This window comes from Dendrobates tinctorius, unplaced genomic scaffold (genome assembly GCF_039654945.1).
Source record: "Dendrobates tinctorius isolate UK_male_01 unplaced genomic scaffold, ASM3965494v1 ptg000164l, whole genome shotgun sequence".
Lineage (NCBI taxonomy): Eukaryota > Metazoa > Chordata > Amphibia > Anura > Dendrobatidae > Dendrobates > Dendrobates tinctorius.
The window spans coordinates 4,013,999-4,032,944 of record NW_027361831.1 but is presented as its reverse complement, the minus strand read 5'-3'; the positions used below and the strand labels follow the sequence as shown (position 1 = coordinate 4,032,944).

Genomic DNA, 18,946 nt, shown 5'->3' with positions numbered 1-18,946 from the left:
TTGTGAAAGACCAGAGCCCCGCAGTTTATTTATTTTTACTCATTTATATAGCGCCATTAATTCCACGGCGCTTTACAGACATTAGTGGCATTGTCCCCGATGGGGCTCACAATCTAGATCCCCATCAGTATGTTTTTAGAATGTGGGAGGAAACCGGAGACCCTGGAGGAAACCCACGCAAACACGGGGCGAACATACAAACTCCTTGCAGATGTTGTCCTTGGTGGGATTCTAACCACTGAGCCACCATGCTGCCCCAGTTGCATGGTTTCCTAAGCGGTGGACTCCAGGAAAATGGCTGCCGGGGACGGGGCATGCGCAGATGTAAATTTCGGCACCAAGATCTCAGAAGATGAGATCTCATTGCTGAAATCTCATCTCCCGAGATCTCCATCTGTGCATGCGCCGCCCCCGGCAGCCATTTTCCCGGAGTCCACCGCATAGGAAACCATGCAACTGCAGGGGCTCTGGCCTTTCACAAAATGTCATCAGAGCCCCCGCAACACTGTACACCCGCAGTGGAGTGCCACACATCCGATCACCCCCTCATCCCAGCCTGCGGCCTGCAGCGACCCTGCTCCACCATGGTCGGCAAGGTATATCCGCATTATAAGACACCCACCCATTTTCCCCCAAAATTTTTTAGGGAAAAAGTGCATCTTATAAGCCGAAAAAAACCTTATGTCTAATGTCTGTGTCTTACATTAGGGCCTGTCCACACTGTCTTTCTGTACTGCTCCCGGTGTGTTCTGCCTGAATCCTGTATGGAGCCATAGACTGCAATCACAGGAATGGAGTTCAAATGAATTCCACAGGTGACGGGTTTTTTTTTTCTGAACGTGTCCGTCTGTTCCAACAGCCTAGAAAAGTGGACACTTTTAGATGAAAAAACACAAACAGACTCTGAGGGTAGGTGCAGATGATCAGTAATCCCTGTGGGTCGGATGCTGTGTATTTGTGCAGCGTCCAGATGTTGCAGCATAGTGGACGGGATCTCCAGAAATCCCATCTCCACTATGCGTCCACAGACGCCTGCACCTCGCCTGCAGAGACGGACAAGCGGCGCGTCTTTCCAGATAGCAGCAGGAGACGCGATAAATCTCACCTGCACAAAGTATTGGATGCAGTGAATTTGCAGGGTTCAGAGATCGATCACATGTCCAAAGCGCTGCCAATTCCTGATCGTGTGTACCAGGTCTGAGAAAATGAAACAGTCAATTCCAGAAGAAAAAAAAACAATTCATTTGACCTCTGCTTGTGTCAGTACAGTCTGTGGCCCTGTCGGGGATTTACGTGAATCCTATTTTAGAGGGATTCAGGCAGAGCCCCCGGAGGCACTCGCAGTGTGAACAGGGCTTAATATACTATTGTGTGGAATAGTGCAGTCTCCTATACTATTCTGCTCTGTCCCAGTGCAGCAGCCATACATGGACACTGGCCAGACACAGACAGCGGCCACAAGACACTTTTTTTTTTTTATAAACTTGATGCTGTCGTCTTTCAGCTTTTCTGCAGTATTTTTTCCCTATTCAAATGAATGGGACACAAAAATATAAGTGAAAAGGCTGCAAAAACACTGAATATTTCTTGCAACACTGTAGATCAATGTGCAGCAAAAATGGTGCATGTGAACAGACACTACAGGGGTTTTCTGATAATGCAAAAATAATTAGCATGACATGATAAATCCCCCGTGGCTCCAGCACTGATGCTCCAGGGGTCTCCGCCAGTCTCAGCACTGGACTGCAGGGGTCTTGTGGCTCCAGGGGTCTCTGCCAGTCTCAGCACTGGACTGCAGGGGTCATGTGGCTCCAGGGGTCTCTGCCAGTCTTAGCACTGGGCTGTAGGGGTCTTGTGGCTCTGGGGGTCTCTGCCAGTCTTAGCACTGGGTTGCAGTGGTCTTGAGGCTCCGGGGGTCTCTGCCAGTCTTAGCACTGGGCTGCAGTGGTCTTGAGGCTCCGGGGGTCTCTGCCAGTCTTAGCACTGGGCTGCAGTGGTCTTGAGGCTCCGGGGGTCTCTGCCAGTCTTAGCACTGGGTTGCAGTGGTCTTGAGGCTCTGGGGGTCTCCGCCAGTCTCAGCACTGGACTGCAGGGGTCTTGTGGCTCCAGGGGTCTCTGCCAGTCTTAGCACTGGGTTGCAGTGGTCTTGAGGCTCTGGGGGTCTCTGCCAGTCTTAGCACTGGGCTGCAGTGGTCTTGAGGCTCCGGGGGTCTCTGTCAGTCTTAGCACTGGGCTGCAGTGGTCTTGTGGCTTCGGGGGTCTCTGCCAGTCTCAGCACTGGGCTTCAGTCATCTTGTGGCAGCACCTTATATTATAGCTGCAAAGTGAATAATAACCATCAGGGACCCCGAACCATCAGCCACGGAGCCAGAGGGGATTTAGCAGAGTAGTTTGGGGTGACATATAGGACTTTATTTTTAATCTCTTTTTATTCTGCTGTTTGTGAGGTAGGATGTAGAAAAAGACGGCAATTCTGCTAATGTTTTCTACTATGTGACTGTACAGCCCCCTTCACACAACCGGGTATCATGTTTTTCACGGATGCCATGTGTCCCCTATTTGACCTACGGTGCTGCACTCATGTCCATCTTTTCCCAGCAGCACAGATGACAAGGGCCAATACAAGACTATGGGTCCGTGTAAACATGCCGTCCGTATCCCGTCTGTGTGCTGTACATGTACTGTCCGTGTTTAACATGGAAAGTATATGAGAAGCTTTGTAATTTCATTTCCATTATCCATACTGGAAAAACACGGATGGCACAAGGACGACAAACTGATTGAGAACACTGGTGACACCGATATTGGTGTAACACAAACGTGTTTTATATGGACATGGGGGCCCCACTTTGAATTTTGCCTAAGGGCCCCGTTACACGCTTCAATGTCCCAGCGATCCCACCAACGATCCGACGTGGATGGGATCGCTGGGACATAGCTAGCTGATCGCTGGTGAGCTGTCACATAGACAGCTCCTCCAGTGATCAGGACCAGCGAGCAAACTGGTATCCATCGTAAACAGTGGGTATCTAAGAGCGGCGCGGTTCCTTGATACCCGCTGTTTACATTGGAAACCAGCGTGCAGCGTCGCTGATCATTGCTCTCCCGCTGCCACACGCAGCAATGCGGGAGACCAACGATCAAAATACGGCCCAGGACGATCCTGCACGATCAGCGATACCCGGCAGCTGATACATGTCACACACAGCAATATCACTGGGGAGATCGCTGTGGCGTCACAAAATCAGCGATATCGCTGTGTGTGACGGGGCTTTAAGGCCCCAATTTGTCTAAAACCGACCTTCCATCTATCTGTGCATTCTTCAGTACTAGATGATTTGAACCTATGTTTATTATCAATGATGTTTTTCCCTCTAAAAGTTTCTGTAATGATTGTTTGACCATTGATACCTGTTAGTTTTAAATAAAAAAAATCAATCTTGATTTTCTGTATATTTAAAGTGAATTTTAGATTGAATAGATTCAAATTTATATAGTGAATGAATGATGGTATGCTAGATGAGGAGCGAATCATTGATGAGTCTGTAAAAATATACAGTCCAGAAAAGCATTAGTGACACTGAAGATTTAGTAACCCTCCCACCAACTCATGGTTAAGCTGGCGATCCGCTCCGTACACCTCGTACACACACGGCTCCGCTCCGTACACCTCATACACACACGGCTCCGTACACCTCGTACACACGCGGCTCCGCAACGTACACCTCGTACACACGCGGCTCCGCTCCGTACACCTCGTACACACGCGGCTCCGTACACCTCGTACACACGCGGCTCCGCAACGTACACCTCGTACACACGCGGCTCCGTACACCTCGTGCACACGCGGCTCCGCTCCGTACACCTCGTACACACGCGGCTCCGCTCCGTACACCTCGTACACACGCGGCTCCGCTCCGTACACCTCGTACACACGCGGCTCCGTACACCTCGTACACACGCGGCTCCGCAACGTACACCTCGTACACACGCGGCTCCGTACACCTCGTGCACACGCGGCTCCGCTCCGTACACCTCGTACACACGCGGCTCCGCTCCGTACACCTCGTACACACGCGGCTCCGTACACCTCGTACACACGCGGCTCCGCAAAGTACACCTCGTACACACGCGGCTCCGTACACCTCGTGCACACGCGGCTCCGCTCCGTACACCTCGTACACACGCGGCTCCGCTCCGTACACCTCGTACACACGCGGCTCCACTCCGTACACCTCGTACACACGCGGCTCCGTACACCTCGTACACACGCGGCTCCGCTCCGTACACCTCGTGCACACGCGGTTCCGCTCCGCACAACTCGTGCACACGCGGCTCCGCTCCGCACACCTCCTGCACACGCGGCTCCACTCCGTACACCTCGGGCACACTCGGCTCCGCTCCGTACACCTCGTGCACACGCGGCTCCGCTCCGTACACCTCGTGCACACGCGGCTCCGCTCCGTACACCTCGTGCACACGCGGCTCCGCTCCGTACACCTCGTGCACACGCGGCTCCGCTCCGCACACCTCGTGCACACGCGGCTCAGCTCCGCACACCTCGTGCACACGCGGCTCAGCTCCGCACACCTCGTGCACACGCGGCTCCGCTCCGCACACCTCGTGCACACGCGGCTCCGCTCCGCACACCTCGTGCACACGCGGCTCCGCTCCGTACACCTCGTACACACGCGGCTCCGCTCCGTACACCTCGTGCACACGCGGCTCAGCTCCGTACACCTCGTGCACACGCGGCTCAGCTCCGTACACCTCGTGCACACGCGGCTCCGCTCCGTACACCTCGTACACACACGCGGCTCCGCTCCGTACACCTCGTACACACCCGGCTCCGCTCCGAACACCTCGTACACACACACGGCTCTGCTACGTACACCTCTTACACACACGGCTCCGCTCCGTACACCTCGTACACACACGGCTCCGCTCTGTACACCTCGTACACCTCGTACACACACGGCTCCGCTCCGTACACCTCGTGCACACGCGGCTCCGCTCCGTACACCTCGTGCACACGCGGCTCCGCTCCGCACACCTCGTGCACACGCGGCTCAGCTCCGCACACCTCGTGCACACGCGGCTCAGCTCCGCACACCTCGTGCACACGCGGCTCCGCTCCGCACACCTCGTGCACACGTGGCTCCGCTCCGCACACCTCGTACACACGCGGCTCCGCTCCGTACACCTCGTACACACGCGGCTCTGCTACGTACACCTCGTACACACGAGGCTCCGCTCCGTACACCTCGTACACACACGGCTCCGCTCTGTACACCTCGTACACCTCGTACACACACGGCTCCGCTCCGTACACCTCGTACACACGCGGCTCCGCTCCGTACACCTCGTGCACACGCGGCTCAGCTCCGTACACCTCGTGCACACGCGGCTCAGCTCCGTACACCTCGTGCACACGCGGCTCCGCTCCGTACACCTCGTACACACACGCGGCTCCGCTCCGTACACCTCGTACACACCCGGCTCCGCTCCGAACACCTCGTACACACACACGGCTCTGCTACGTACACCTCTTACACACACGGCTCCGCTCCGTACACCTCGTACACACACGGCTCCGCTCTGTACACCTCGTACACACACGGCTCCGCTCCGTACACCTCGTACACACGCGGCTCCGCTCCGTACACCTCGTGCACACGCGGCTCAGCTCCGTACACCTCGTGCACACGCGGCTCAGCTCCGTACACCTCGTGCACACGCGGCTCAGCTCCGCACACCTCGTGCACACGCGGCTCCGCTCCGCACACCTCGTGCACACGCGGCTCCGCTCCGTACACCTCGTGCACACGCGGCTCCGCTTCGTACACACGCGGCTCCGCTCCGTACACCTCGTACACACGCGGCTCCGCTCCGTACACCTCGTACACACACGCGGCTCCGCTCCGTACACCTCGTACACACGCGGCTCCGCTCCGAACACCTCGTACACACACACGGCTCTGCTAAGTACACCTCGTACACACACGGCTCCGCTCCGTACACCTCGTACACACACGGCTCCGCTCCGTACACCTCGAACACACGCGGCTCCGCTCCGTACACCTCGTACACACACGGCTCCGCTCCGTACACCTCGTACACACGCGGCTCCGCTCCGTACGCCTCGTACACACACGGCTCCGCTCCGTACGCCTCGAACACACGCGGCTCCGCTCCGTACACCTCGTACACACACGGCTCCGCTCCGTACACCTCGTACACACGCGGCTCCGCTCCGTACACCTCGTACACACGCGGCTCCGCTCCGTACACCTCATACACACGCGGCTCCGCTCCGTACACCTCGTACACACGCGGCTCCGCTCCGTACACCTCGTACACACGCGGCTCCGCTCCGTACACCTCGTACACACGCGGCTCCGCTCCGTACACCTCGTACACACGCGGCTCCGCTCCGTACACCTCGTACACACGCGGCTCTGCTCCGTACACCTCGTACACACACGGCTCCGCTCCGTACACCTCGTACACACACGGCTCTGCTACATCCACCCTGTAAACCCCTCCTGACCCCACACAGAAACTTCCCCTCATCCAGCACCATGACAACCAGCACAGCAGAGCCCTGCATACACTGAGGCCCCTGATCATGTGACCCCTGACTCCTCCCCTCCTGTGACCTCATCCCAGGTCCTGTGCGCACAGAGCAGCCATATATGTGGAGTGCGGCTCTGCAGGTGGAGGTAGGTGCTGGAGAGTCCTCATTACTGGGCAGGGGGGGCAGTAACCCCTCCATTACTGGGCACAGGGGGGCAGTAACCCCTTCAGCGCTGAGAGTATTTTGGTTATTTTTTGTTGTCACTTTCTAAGAATCATAGCATTTTCTTCCTTTCCCTCTGATAGCTATATAGGACCCAACTATGGAAAACAGGCAGTGAGGAGACCTGTATCCCTCCCATAGTGCACTGCCCCCTTCTGGCCCTACACAGTATGTTGTGCACATTGAGTATAACCTCTTCTACCACAGTCTATACACAGTGTCTGGCTATACGGCAATCAGATACTTTACTGAGGGATAACTTCCTTATTTGTATATTTTCCTTCTATTATACTGTAATCAATTTGATGTAAATATTGCATCGATAGTAACAGTATTTTTCAGTGATACATGGAATTATCATACCGTACCTAGTACCTTAAACACATGTATTAACAGGAAGTTATCAATACAAAGATAATGGTAGAATTATTATTAATGCCATTTAAAAAAAAAACAACAACTTTTAAAATGCCTAGTGCAGAAGAAGCTTCTCCAAAACGCGCGTCGGGGAATCCTGTGAGCACTTAGCTGATAGTCTGACTGATAATTGCTGTTGTATTGTGTATCTATTGGGGACTTTCTTTACTACATACTTACAGTGGCATGTAAAAGTTTGGGCACCCCTGGTCAAAATTTCTGTTATTGTGAACAGTTAAGAAAGTTGAAGATGAAATGATCTGTAAGAGGCCTAAACTTAAAATGACAGATCTCCTGTGTATTTTAGGCAAAAAAACACCTATTTACATCTTTTACATTTAAAAAATTGCAAAAATGAAAATGGGCTTATGCAAAAATTGGGCACCCTTAGAGATTTGTGTGCTCAGATGACTTTGTCGACGCAGCTGCCTGATTTGCGGCTGCTAGACAGCCTGAATACATGTGATCTCTGGACTTAGACTCCAGAGCGCAAGGCTGCACCTGTATATCCCCGGTTACCATAGACTTGGCATTGAGAACCAGCAGTAACCAAACTTATCCCACGATCATGAGCAGGATGCTGGGACTGACGTCTGTGATGAGCAGCCATCGCAGCGGCCGGACTTGAATGGGAGACCACAGCACCAGACAAAGCTTGGGATTACTGATAAGCGAGTATTCTCATTGCTCGAGTTTTCCCGGGCGTGCTCGGGTGTCCTCCCGAGTATTTTGGTGTGCTCGGAGATTTAGTTTTCGTCGTCTCAGCTGCATGATTTGCGGCTTCTGGACAGCCTGAATACATGTGGGGATTTCCTAACAAACAGGCATTCCTCACATGTATTCAGGCTATCCAGGAGCCACAAACCATGCAGCTGCATCCACAGAAGCTAAATCTCCGAGCACGCCAAAATACTCGGAGGACACCCGCGCATGCTCGGGAAAACTCGAGCAATGAGTATACTAGCTCATCACTAGTCATAAGAGCTCTTTTTCTTGGCTCTTCATCTGCTTCATTCGTGTGTGTGGTTAGCACAGTTTAGTTGCTGAACAAGCTCAAACCATGAGCTAACTTCCCTGTGACGTTAACAGGGTAGAGTGTTTAGTATGCTTAGTGCTGTACCTCTCAGTGAAGTAACTGAGCTTGGTACTCAATGTTCCGATCACACTGTGTGGTGTTAGCACAGTGTGTTTAAGGTGAACGCTCGCTGTTTTGTTCCGTCATTGTTCTCCCAAGCAGCAGGTTACATCTCTGCACGGTGGACCCTGGGTTGCGATTGCTCTTCATTTTATGCTAGCTATGAACCCGTTCTACGCCCGGGTGGCGAGCATTTTAATTGGTATATGGTCTCATCCTGGTATGTGCTGCCACCCTCCTATCCTGGTACGCGTGGCACCCCTCATTCCTATCCTGGTATGCATGGTACCCTCACCCCCCCCAATCCTGGTATGCATGGCACCCCATTTTCATCCTTGTATGCATGGTGCCCTCACCCCTCAATCCTGGTATGCATGGTCCCCTCACCCCCAATCCTGGTATGCATGGTACTCCCTCATCCCCCAATCCTGGTATGCATGGTCCCCTCACCTCTTATCCTGGTATGCATAGTCCTCTCACCCCTTATCCTGGTATGCATAGTCCTGTCATCCCCAGTCCTGGTATGCATGGACCTCGCACCCCCCAATCCTGGTATGTTTGGTCCCCTCACCCCCTATCCTGGTATGCATGGCCCCCTCACCCCCCAATCCTGGTATGCATGGTACCCCTCATCCCCCAATCCTGGTATGCATGGTCTTCTCACCCCCCCAATCCTGGTATGCATGGCACCCCATTCTTCATCTTGGTATGCATGGTCCCCTCACCCCCCAATCCTGGTATGCATGGCACCCCATTCTTCATCCTGGTATGCATGGTCCCCTCACCCCCCTTTTCGTGGTATGCATGGTCCCCTCACCCTCCTTTCGAGGTATGCATAGTCCCCTCACCCCCCCTATCCTGGTATGCATGGCCCCCTCACCCCCCAATCCTGGTATGCATGGTCCTCTCACCCCCCTATCCTGGTATGCATGGTCCTTTGTCCTCTAACCCCCCTATCCTGGTATGCATGGTCCTCTCTCCCCTCCCTATCCTGGTATGCATGGTCCTCTCACCCCCCAATCCTAATATGCATGGCACCCCATTCTTCATCCTGGTATGCATGGTCCCCTCACCCCCCTTTTTGTGGTATGCATGGTCCCCTCACCCCCCTTTTTGTGGTATGCATGGTCCCCTCACCCCCCTTTTCGTGGTATGCATGGTCCCCTCACCCCCCTTATCGTGGTATGCATGGTCCCCTCACCCCCCATCCCGGTATACATGGTCTCCTCACCCCCCTATCCTGGTATGCATGGCCCCCTCACCCCCCAATCCTGGTATGCATGGTACCCCTCATCCCCCAATCCTGGTATGCATGGTCTTCTCACCCCCCCAATCCTGGTATGCATGGCACCCCATTCTTCATCTTGGTATGCATGGTCCCCTCACCCCCCAATCCTGGTATGCATGGCACCCCATTCTTCATCCTGGTATGCATGGTCCCCTCACCCCCCTTTTCGTGGTATGCATGGTCCCCTCACCCTCCTTTCGAGGTATGCATAGTCCCCTCACCCCCCCCTATCCTGGTATGCATGGCCCCCTCACCCCCCAATCCTGGTATGCATGGTCCTCTCACCCCCCTATCCTGGTATGCATGGTCCTTTGTCCTCTAACCCCCCTATCCTGGTATGCATGGTCCTCTCTCCCCTCCCTATCCTGGTATGCATGGTCCTCTCACCCCCCAATCCTGGTATGCATGGTACTCCCTCACCCCCCAATCCTGGTATGCATGGTACTCCCTCATCCCCCAATCCTGGTATGCATGGTACTCCCTCATCCCCCAATCCTGGTATGCATGGTACTCCCTCATCCCCCAATCCTGGTATGCATGGTACTCCCTCATCCCCCAATCCTGGTATGCATGGTACTCCCTCATCCCCCAATCCTGGTATGCATGGTACTCCCTCATCCCCCAATCCTGGTATGCATGGTACTCCCTCATCCCCCAATCCTGGTATGCATGGTCCCCTCACTCCTATTAAAACTACACACATACAAAATAAAAAAAAATTTATTTATTCATTTATACTCGCCCTTCTTTCCTGTGCTCCAGCGCTGTCACCACGTTCTGCTGGAGGCCGGGGGAGGAGTCTGGCGCCGGAGTACGCGCATGCCCATAGCGCTGTCCGACGCCATATTGCTGAAGACACACTGCAAGTGTGTCTTCAGTAAAATGGCGCCGGATCGCGCTATGCGCGATTCCGGCTGCACTCCCGCCCGGTCTCCGGCCGAAGAGAAGCGCCGCGGCAACGCTCCTCCCGGTCTGGTAAGTATGGCGTCAGACATAGCGGTATGCAGTATGTACGGTACCGCCATCTCCGGCGCCATACACACTCCTCACCGCTGGCTGCCTCATTCTGTCTGGAGCCAGACTGCGCTGGCGCGTCGCGCTTGCAGTCTATAAAGGCTTCGGACAGAGTGACGCTTACAGCGTTATATTATAGATTTATTTAGTGCAATCCGCCAATCCTAACACAGTACACTAGCGCCAGGGTTTGGCTAGTAAATGGTGGACGAGCAGCGACTCCAGCAGTATATCCAGCAGCTAGAGAGCAAGTTGTCCACTCACGAGCGGATGGATACAGTTGTGGATCTTACTGCAGTGACAGCACAAGCAGCCAGCAAAGCCGCCACTATGGTTTCTGCTGCAACACCTGTCCCTCTGTTTTCTCATTACTCGCTGCCCAATAAGTTCTCGGGGGACAGCAAGGCTTGCAGGGGCTTTGTGAATTAGAGCTCAATTCAGCTGGAGCTACTGGCCTCACAATTCCCATCCAAGCGGGTCAAGATGGGATTTGTGGTTTCCCTTTTGTCTGACAGGGCGTTGGAGTGGGCTACGCCGTTATGTGAGCATAACGATCAGGTGGTCCAGAGCGCCTCTCTTTTTTTGGATGCTCTGAAATTGGTCTTTTTGGGACCTCTGATTACTCATGATTCAGCGCTCCAACTCTTGGTGTTAGCCCAGGGCTCTTCCATGGTCAGTCAGTTTGCCATCCAATTCTGGACTTTAGCTTTCGAGCCAGAGTAGTCAGATAGGGTCCTGATCCCCGTTTTTTGGAGGGGCCTTGCTGATCATGTAAAGGATGCTTTGGCCACTAAGGAGATTCTACTACTCTGGAGGACTTAATTTCTGTGTCCACTCACATCAATCTTCGACATGCTGTGCGAAGATTAGAGCAAGCCCACGGGAGACATGGGATTTGCTTAATCCCAAACTTTGTTAATACTTTGAAGTCTCCGGCTCCGACAAGTGATCATGCGGAGTCCATGGAAGTCTCTCGGGTGGAATCTAAAGGTACTGTCACACTAAGCAATATCGCTATAACTTGTGACGTTATAGCGATATTGCTAGCGATATCGCTGTGTGTGATACTTACCTACAACCCGCTCCCCCGCTGCTTATCACTGATCGCGCGAGAACAGGCTGGACTGTTTCTCGTCGTCAGCTTCCTGCGGCGCTTCCTGCTGTGACGACGAGCGACGCGTGGAGTCGGGCGGGAAGACGCAGGATCGCCGGGTGTGACAGGGAAGTAGCGACCCCCGATCCCAGCGATGTCGCTGGTGAGATCTGCCTGTGTGGCAGCTCACTAGCGACCACTTAGCGATGCACCAGCGATCCTGACCGCGTCATATCGCTGGTCGGGATCGCTGGTGCATCGCTAAGTGTGACAGTACCTTAACTCCCATCCCGTACGTCCACAATCAACCTGCCTTGTCTGTAGGCAGGCTGGCCATGACGCGTATATGTGTCCTAGACTTCGGGGACGACTGCGTCTGGTGGCTGTCGGAGGAGGCTCACTATACACGGGAGATTTGTCCTACAAGTTAAACTTTAAGGTTTCCCTGTCATTTGGGTCGACTACTCTTACTACAGAGGCCTGCATGGATTCCGGGGCTGAAGGCAATTTTTTATCTTCCACCTTCACCTAACAGTACACAATCCCCGTAGTGATGCTCCCAAAGCCAGTCACCATTCGGGTGCTTAATGGGTCCATTTTTGCTACCCAAATCACTCATCAGACTGTCCCTCTTACCCTCATTATGTCTCCAAAACATCAGGAGATAATTTCCTTCTTAGTAATCTCTGATGGCATGGATGAGGTTTTTCTGGGCAGCATACCTTGGTTACTCCGCCATTCACCTCGTATCGATTGGGCATCCGGGAGCATACTGGGATGGAGTAGTTCGTGTGAGGGATGATGTTTTAGGGCCCAAGTTCTGATAGGCCGGTTGTGACCTCATACGACCCAAACTTCCCTACCTAGGCAGTACTGGCCGTATGCAGATGTATTCTCCAAAAAGGCTCATCCTCCTCATCGCCCCTATGACTGCCCTGTAGTCCTCTGTTGTGAGTTCATTTTTCCCTTCACCATTGAGGTCTGATGAACTCCCTCCTCTGGTGAAGGAAGATAGTTAGGCTGACTACCAAACACCTGGGCAGCTAGATGAGGACTGGGTGGCTGGAATTGAGGACTGGATATAAGGCAGCCGACGCCCTTCTGCCTTGCTGGTGATCCTGCTGGATTCTTGGAGACCAGTCTGATTCCTGCATCTCAAAGCTAAGTTTTTCTGCTCTGCTTTGTACACTTCAGTTTTGTTTTTGTTTTGCCTTGTTTTTTGGGAGTTCTGCCATCCCCGGCCGGGGGTGAGCTGAATTCCATTTTTGTCTCTGATCTGTTGATCTTTTGCTCTGTCTTCAGAATATACCTGAGTGCTGATATAGTCTTTTGAAGCCTAGCGACTTCAGGGCCTGTTTTTCCTATCAGTCGGTTGGCACATTTTGGATAGGGTTTTTGCGGATGGCAGACAGCAGCTTTCCTATCCTGTCCTATTTAGTTAGCTTGGGCCCCATCATTTGCTCAACCTATCTTTCTATCTGTGTTAGTGTTTTCATCTTGCTTCACTGTCATTATATGTTGGGGGCTGCCTATTGCTTTGGGGTCTGCTCTGGGGCAGTTTAGTTTTTCCCCTTTCTGTCTTTAGGCTATGTAGTTCTCCGGCTGTGATCGAGGGGTCTAGGGCACCGTAGGAACCCCCCACGGCTACTGCTAGTTGTTGTGGATAGGTTCAGGGGTCTGCAATCCGATAGCCGCCAACCTCTCTGGTTTTTTCGGGACTTAGCTAGTATTTTGTTTTTTTCCTCCTTCGGTGACTCATCATAACAGAATCACCAGCCATACCGCAGATCCTAGGGTACTCAATAGCAGGAGAGAATTGTAAAAAAAAAAAAAAAAAAAGTGTGCCCTTAGTGATGCTCCTGTTTTCTCCACCTCTCCCCAGTCGCATGATGTTCCTGACTATTTGGCTGACTTTTATGATGTATTTAGTGAGAATAAGTCTGCGTCTTTGCCTCCTCATAGGAGTTATGACTGTGCAATTGAGCTGAACCCGGGGTGTAAATTCCCCAAGGGTCGGCTTTTCAATTTATCTGTACCCGAGCACGAGGCTATGCGATCCTATATTAAGGAGTCGTTGGAGAAGGGTCATATTAGACCATCCTCTTCACCCTTAGGTGCTGTTTTTTTTTTCGTGGCTAAAAAGGATGGTTCATTAAGGCCTTGTATTGACTATCGTGCCCTCAACAAAATTACTGTTAAATATCAGTATCCGTTACCCCTGATTTCTGATCTATTCTCTAGAGTTAAAGGTGTTTGCTGGTTTACCAAGCTTGACCTCAGGGGGGCGTATAATCTTATTCGCATTAAGCCTGGGGATGAATGGAAGACGGCGTTTAATACTCCGGAGAGACATTTTGTGTACCTGGTGATGCCTTTTGGGCTCACTAATGCCCCTTCTGTCTTCCAGTGCTTCATGAACGATATATTCCGAGACTTTGTGGATAAATTTTTGATTATCTATCTGGATGATATTTTGATCTTCTCCAAGAATTGGGACTCTCATGTGGAACATGTTTGGACTGTGTTCCGGATCTTGAGAGAGAATTCCCTGTATGTCAAGGGATCGAAATGCCTTTTTGGGGTACAGAGGATTTCATTTTTGGGATTTATTTTGTCTCAGTCAACTATTGAAATGGACCCGGCCAAGGTACAGGCCATTTATGATTGGGTTCAGCCCACTTCTTTGAAGGCCCTCCAGAAGTTTTTGGGTTTTGCTAATTTTTATCGGAAATTTATAGCTAATTTTTCTGGTATTGCCAAGCCATTAACTGATTTAACTAGGAAGGGTGCTGATGTGCTGAATTGGTCTCTGGAGGCTGTTTCTTCCTTTCAGGAGCTGAAGCGAAGATTCACTTCTGCTCCGGTTTTGCGGCAACCTGATGTCTCACTCCCGTTTCAGGTGGAGGTGGACGCTTCTGAGATTGGTGCAGGAGCAGTGTTGTCCCAAAAAGATCCTGTGACATCTAAAATGAATCCTTGTGCTTTCTTTTCCCGAAAGTTCTCCCCATCCGAACGTAACTATGATGTGGGGAATCGGGAACTGTTGGCCATGAAATGGGCATTTGAGGAGTGGAGACATTGGTTGGAGGGAGCCAAACACCAAGTCGTGGTCCTTACTGACCACAAGAATTTGATTTACCTGGAGTCGGCCAAGCGCTTGAATCCTACACAGGCTGGGTGGGCCTTGTTTTTCACACGTTTTGATTTTGTGGTCTCTTTTCTTCCGGGCACTAAGAATGTCAAGGCAGATGCCCTCTCTAGGAGTTTCCTTGCTGATTCCCCTGTTGTGACTAAGCCTGGTACCATCTTAGGCGAGGGGGTAGTTCTTTCTGCCATCTCGCCCGATTTGAGACGTGCTCTGGAAGAGTTTCAGGAGGACAAACCTGAGCGTTGTCCCAGTGGAAAGTTGTATGTTCCTGACCAGTGGAGGAAGAGAGTGATGTCTGAAGTTCATTGCTCTGCATTGGCTGGTCATCCAGGTATTTTTGGTACTAGAGATCTGGTGAGTCGGTCTTTTTGGTGGCCCGCCTTGTCTCATGATGTCAGGAATTTTGTGCAGTCCTGTGGGACTTGCTCCCGGTCTAAACCTTGTTCTCGCTCTAGTGGCTTGTTGATGCCTTTGCCGGTGCCCAGGAGGCCATGGACCCATATTTCAATGGATTTTATCTCTGATATGCCTGTCTCTCAGAGAATGACTGTTATTTGGGTGATTTGTGATAGATTCTCTAAGATGGTCCATCTTGTACCACTCCCTAAGTGGCCATCTTCCTCTGAGTTGGTGCCCTTGTTTTTGCAACAGGTGGTTCGCTTGCACGGGATTCCTGAGAACATTGTATCTGACAGAGGAGTTCAGTTTGTGTCTAGATTTTGGAGGACTTTCTGTTCCAAGCTGGGAATTCAGTTGTCCTTCTCCTCTGTGTTTCACCCTCAGACCAATGGGCAGACGGAGAGAACAAACCAGACTTTGGAGTCGTATTTGAGATGTTTTATTTCTGCCGATCAGGATGATTGGGTTTCATTTTTGCCCTTGGCCGAATTTGCTTTAAATAATAGAGCTAGTTCTGCCACTTTGATGTCACCTTTTTTTTGTAACTTTGGGTTTCACCCTCGATTTTCTTCAGGGGAGGTGAAGCCTTCTGCCTGCCCAGGTGTTGACACACTGGTGGAGAGAATGCACCAGATCTGGGACCAAGTAGTGGATAAGTTGTCTCTCTCCCAGGAAAAGGCCCAGCGGTTTTCCAAGTGGCATAGGACCATTGGTCCCCAGTTTAAGGTGGGTGATATGGTTTGGTTGTCATCAAAAAATATCGCTATGAAGGTGGCTTCTCCTAAGTTTAAGCCTAGATTTATTGGACCTTACAAGATTTTGGAGATTATTAATCCGGTCTCTTTTCGGTTGGCTCTTCCTGTCACATTTAAAATTCATAATGTGTTTCATAAGTCCTTGTTGAAGAGGTTTGTTGAACCAGTAGTTCCTGTGGTGGCACCTCCTGACCCTGTATTGGTTGAAGGTAACATGGAATATGAGGTAGAGAAGATACTGGATTCCCGTCTGGCTAGACGGAGACTCCAGTATTTGGTTAAGTGGAAGGGTTATGGTCAGGAGGATAATTCCTGGGTCTCTGCCTCTGATATTCATGCCGAAAGATTGGTGCGTGCCTTTCATCGGGCTCACCCGGATCGCCCTGGTGGCATGGATGAGGGTTCGGTGACCCCTCCTCAAGGGGGAGGTACTGTTGTGAGTTCATTTTTCCCTTCACCATTGAGGTCTGATGAACTCCCTCCTCTGGTGAAGGAAGGTAGTGAGGCTGATTACCAAACACCTGGGCAGCTAGATGATGACTGGGTGGCTGGAATTGAGGACTGGATATAAGGCAGCCGACGCCCTTCTGCCTTGCTGGTGATCCTGCTGGATTCTTGGAGACCAGTCTGATTCCTGTGTCTCAAAGCTAAGTTTTTCTACTCTGCTTTGTACACTTCAGTTTTGTTTTTGTTTTGCCTTGTTTTTTGGGAGTTCTGCCATCCCCGGCCGGGGGTGAGCTGAATTCCATTTTTGTCTCTGATCTGTTGATCTTTTGCTCTGTCTTCAGAATATACCTGAGTGCTGATATAGTCTTTTGAAGCCTAGCGACTTCAGGGCCTGTTTTTCCTATCAGTCGGTTGGCACATTTTGGATAGGGTTTTTGCGGATGGCAGACAGCAGCTTTCCTATCCTGTCCTATTTAGTTAGCTTGGGCCCTATCATTTGCTCAACCTATCTTTCTATCTGTGTTAGTGTTTTCATCTTGCTTCACCGTCATTATATGTTGGGGGCTGCCCATTGCTTTGGGGTCTGCTCTGGGGCAGTCTAGTTTTTCCCCTTTCTGTCTTTAGGCTATGTAGTTCTCCGGCTGTGATCAAGGGGTCTAGGGCACCGTAGGAACCCCCCACGGCTACTGCTAGTTGTTGTGGATAGGTTCAGGGGTCTGCAATTCGATAGCCGCCGACCTCTCTGTTTTTTTCGGAACTTAGCTAGTGTTTTGTTTTTTTTCCTCCTTCGGTGACTCATCATAACAGTCCTCATCCTGGGGGCAGAGCCTCCTCTTGGGCGTGTCTACCCTTTATCTCTCCTGGAGACTGAAGCCATGTGTCACGCTCGCTCCTTGGCTGAATGGTGCGAGCCGGGGGTTTGTGGCCCCACTGGACCACAAACCAGACTACCCTGGAAGGGGCGTGACTGCGACAGCTACCTCGGTCTTCACTGGAGCCTCTGATGGTGAGGTCAGGCTTGTGCGGCAGATAGCTGTCGGGTGCCACTCCAGGGTGGTGTCTGGCTGTGGCTGCTGGTCCCACTCTGGGACAAGTCACTTTGACAGAAGCTATAGACAGGCAGGCAGGTAGACACGACAGGCACAGCTGAGACACTGGGCAAGCAGGCGAGGCTATGAGACACAGGACAGGCGGGCACGGCTTGGAGACACAGGACAGATTGGCGTGGTATGAGAAGGAGCAGGTAGGGACCTGTTCACACAGCAGGTGTAGGCAGGAGGGAGTGGTGTATGCTGGAACAGGATTTGGACCTGTTCACACAGGAGGTGCAGGTATGGATATAGGCAGGAGTGTGGAGTAGGCTGAGCCGCAGGAGTGCGGCGTAGGCTGGGCGGCAAGGGAGCCGGGCAGGCTGGGCGGCTAGAGAGCCGAGCAGGCAGAGCGGCTAGAGAGCCGAGCAGGCAGAGCGGCTAGAGAGCCGAGCAGGCAGAGCGGCTAAGGAGCCGTGCAGGCAGAGCGGCTAGGGAGCCGTGCAGGCAGAGCGGCTAGGGAGCCGTGCAGGCAGAGCGGCTAGGGAGCCGTGCAGGCAGAGCGGCTAGGGAGCCGTGCAGGCAGAGCGGCTAGGGAGCCGTGCAGGCAGAGCGGCTAGGGAGCCGTGCAGACAGAGCGGCTAGGGAGCCGTGCAGACAGAGCGGCTAGGGAGCCGTGCAGACAGAGCGGACACAAGGAAAAGACACAGCAGGGAAGGAAGCCACAGACAAGGAGACTGACAGACAGAGGTAAGACTGAGTTCAGACAGAGACACAGGGACAAAGACACAAGGACCAGGATATTCTGCCTCCTGGCAGGTGGACAGAGAACAGACAAGGCACTGGGAACAAGACTCAAGGGCCAGGATATTCTGTCTCCTGGCAGGCGGACAGAGAAATGCTAGGCAAGGTACCAAGACGCAGGAATACACAGTAAGAGCCTCCAGAGAAGGCAAGACATAGGACATGGCCTGGCTAGCTCAGCAGCAAGGAGCTGAGTTTAGACATTGCTCAGGCAAAGGTCAGTGGGTGTGGTGAAACTAAATAGTCAAGGGCTCTAGGTGATTGGTAAGGGACACATTACACAGGTGCACCCTGACTGCATAAGAACCAGAGAGTTCAGGCGCCGCCCCCCCCTATACACACAGGAAACATGGAGATCAAGCAGGAAAACAAGAGGCATAGCACCTGCAGCTCAGGGCTGGCAACAGACAGAGTTCACACCATGGCTTGAAGCAGAAAGTAAGTTGGTGTGCAGGGAATGGGAGCCATGCAGTGATGTCAGCAGGGTTGTTACACCATGTCTGAATACATCAGGGAGATTTTGGTGAGGGGGTTTATCAGGAAGTCAGTATCTCCTGCTGGGGCTGGTTTCTTCTTTGTCCAAAAGAAGAATGGAGAGTTACATCCTTGCATTGATTAT

The 18,946-nt window shown here is 52.4% G+C and overlaps 1 protein-coding gene across 1 annotated transcript in view; it reads left to right on the top strand.

Moving 5' to 3' along the window:
• The first annotated feature begins 569 nt into the window (after nt 1-569).
• Nucleotides 570-18,946, top strand: part of LOC141052898 (uncharacterized) — a 52,117-nt gene continuing 33,740 nt past the window's right edge. The window contains exon 1 of the mRNA XM_073550216.1: nt 570-596. Within this exon, the coding sequence (XP_073406317.1) occupies nt 585-596 (12 nt within the window). The 5' untranslated portion in view covers nt 570-584. The remainder of the gene's footprint in view (nt 597-18,946) is intronic.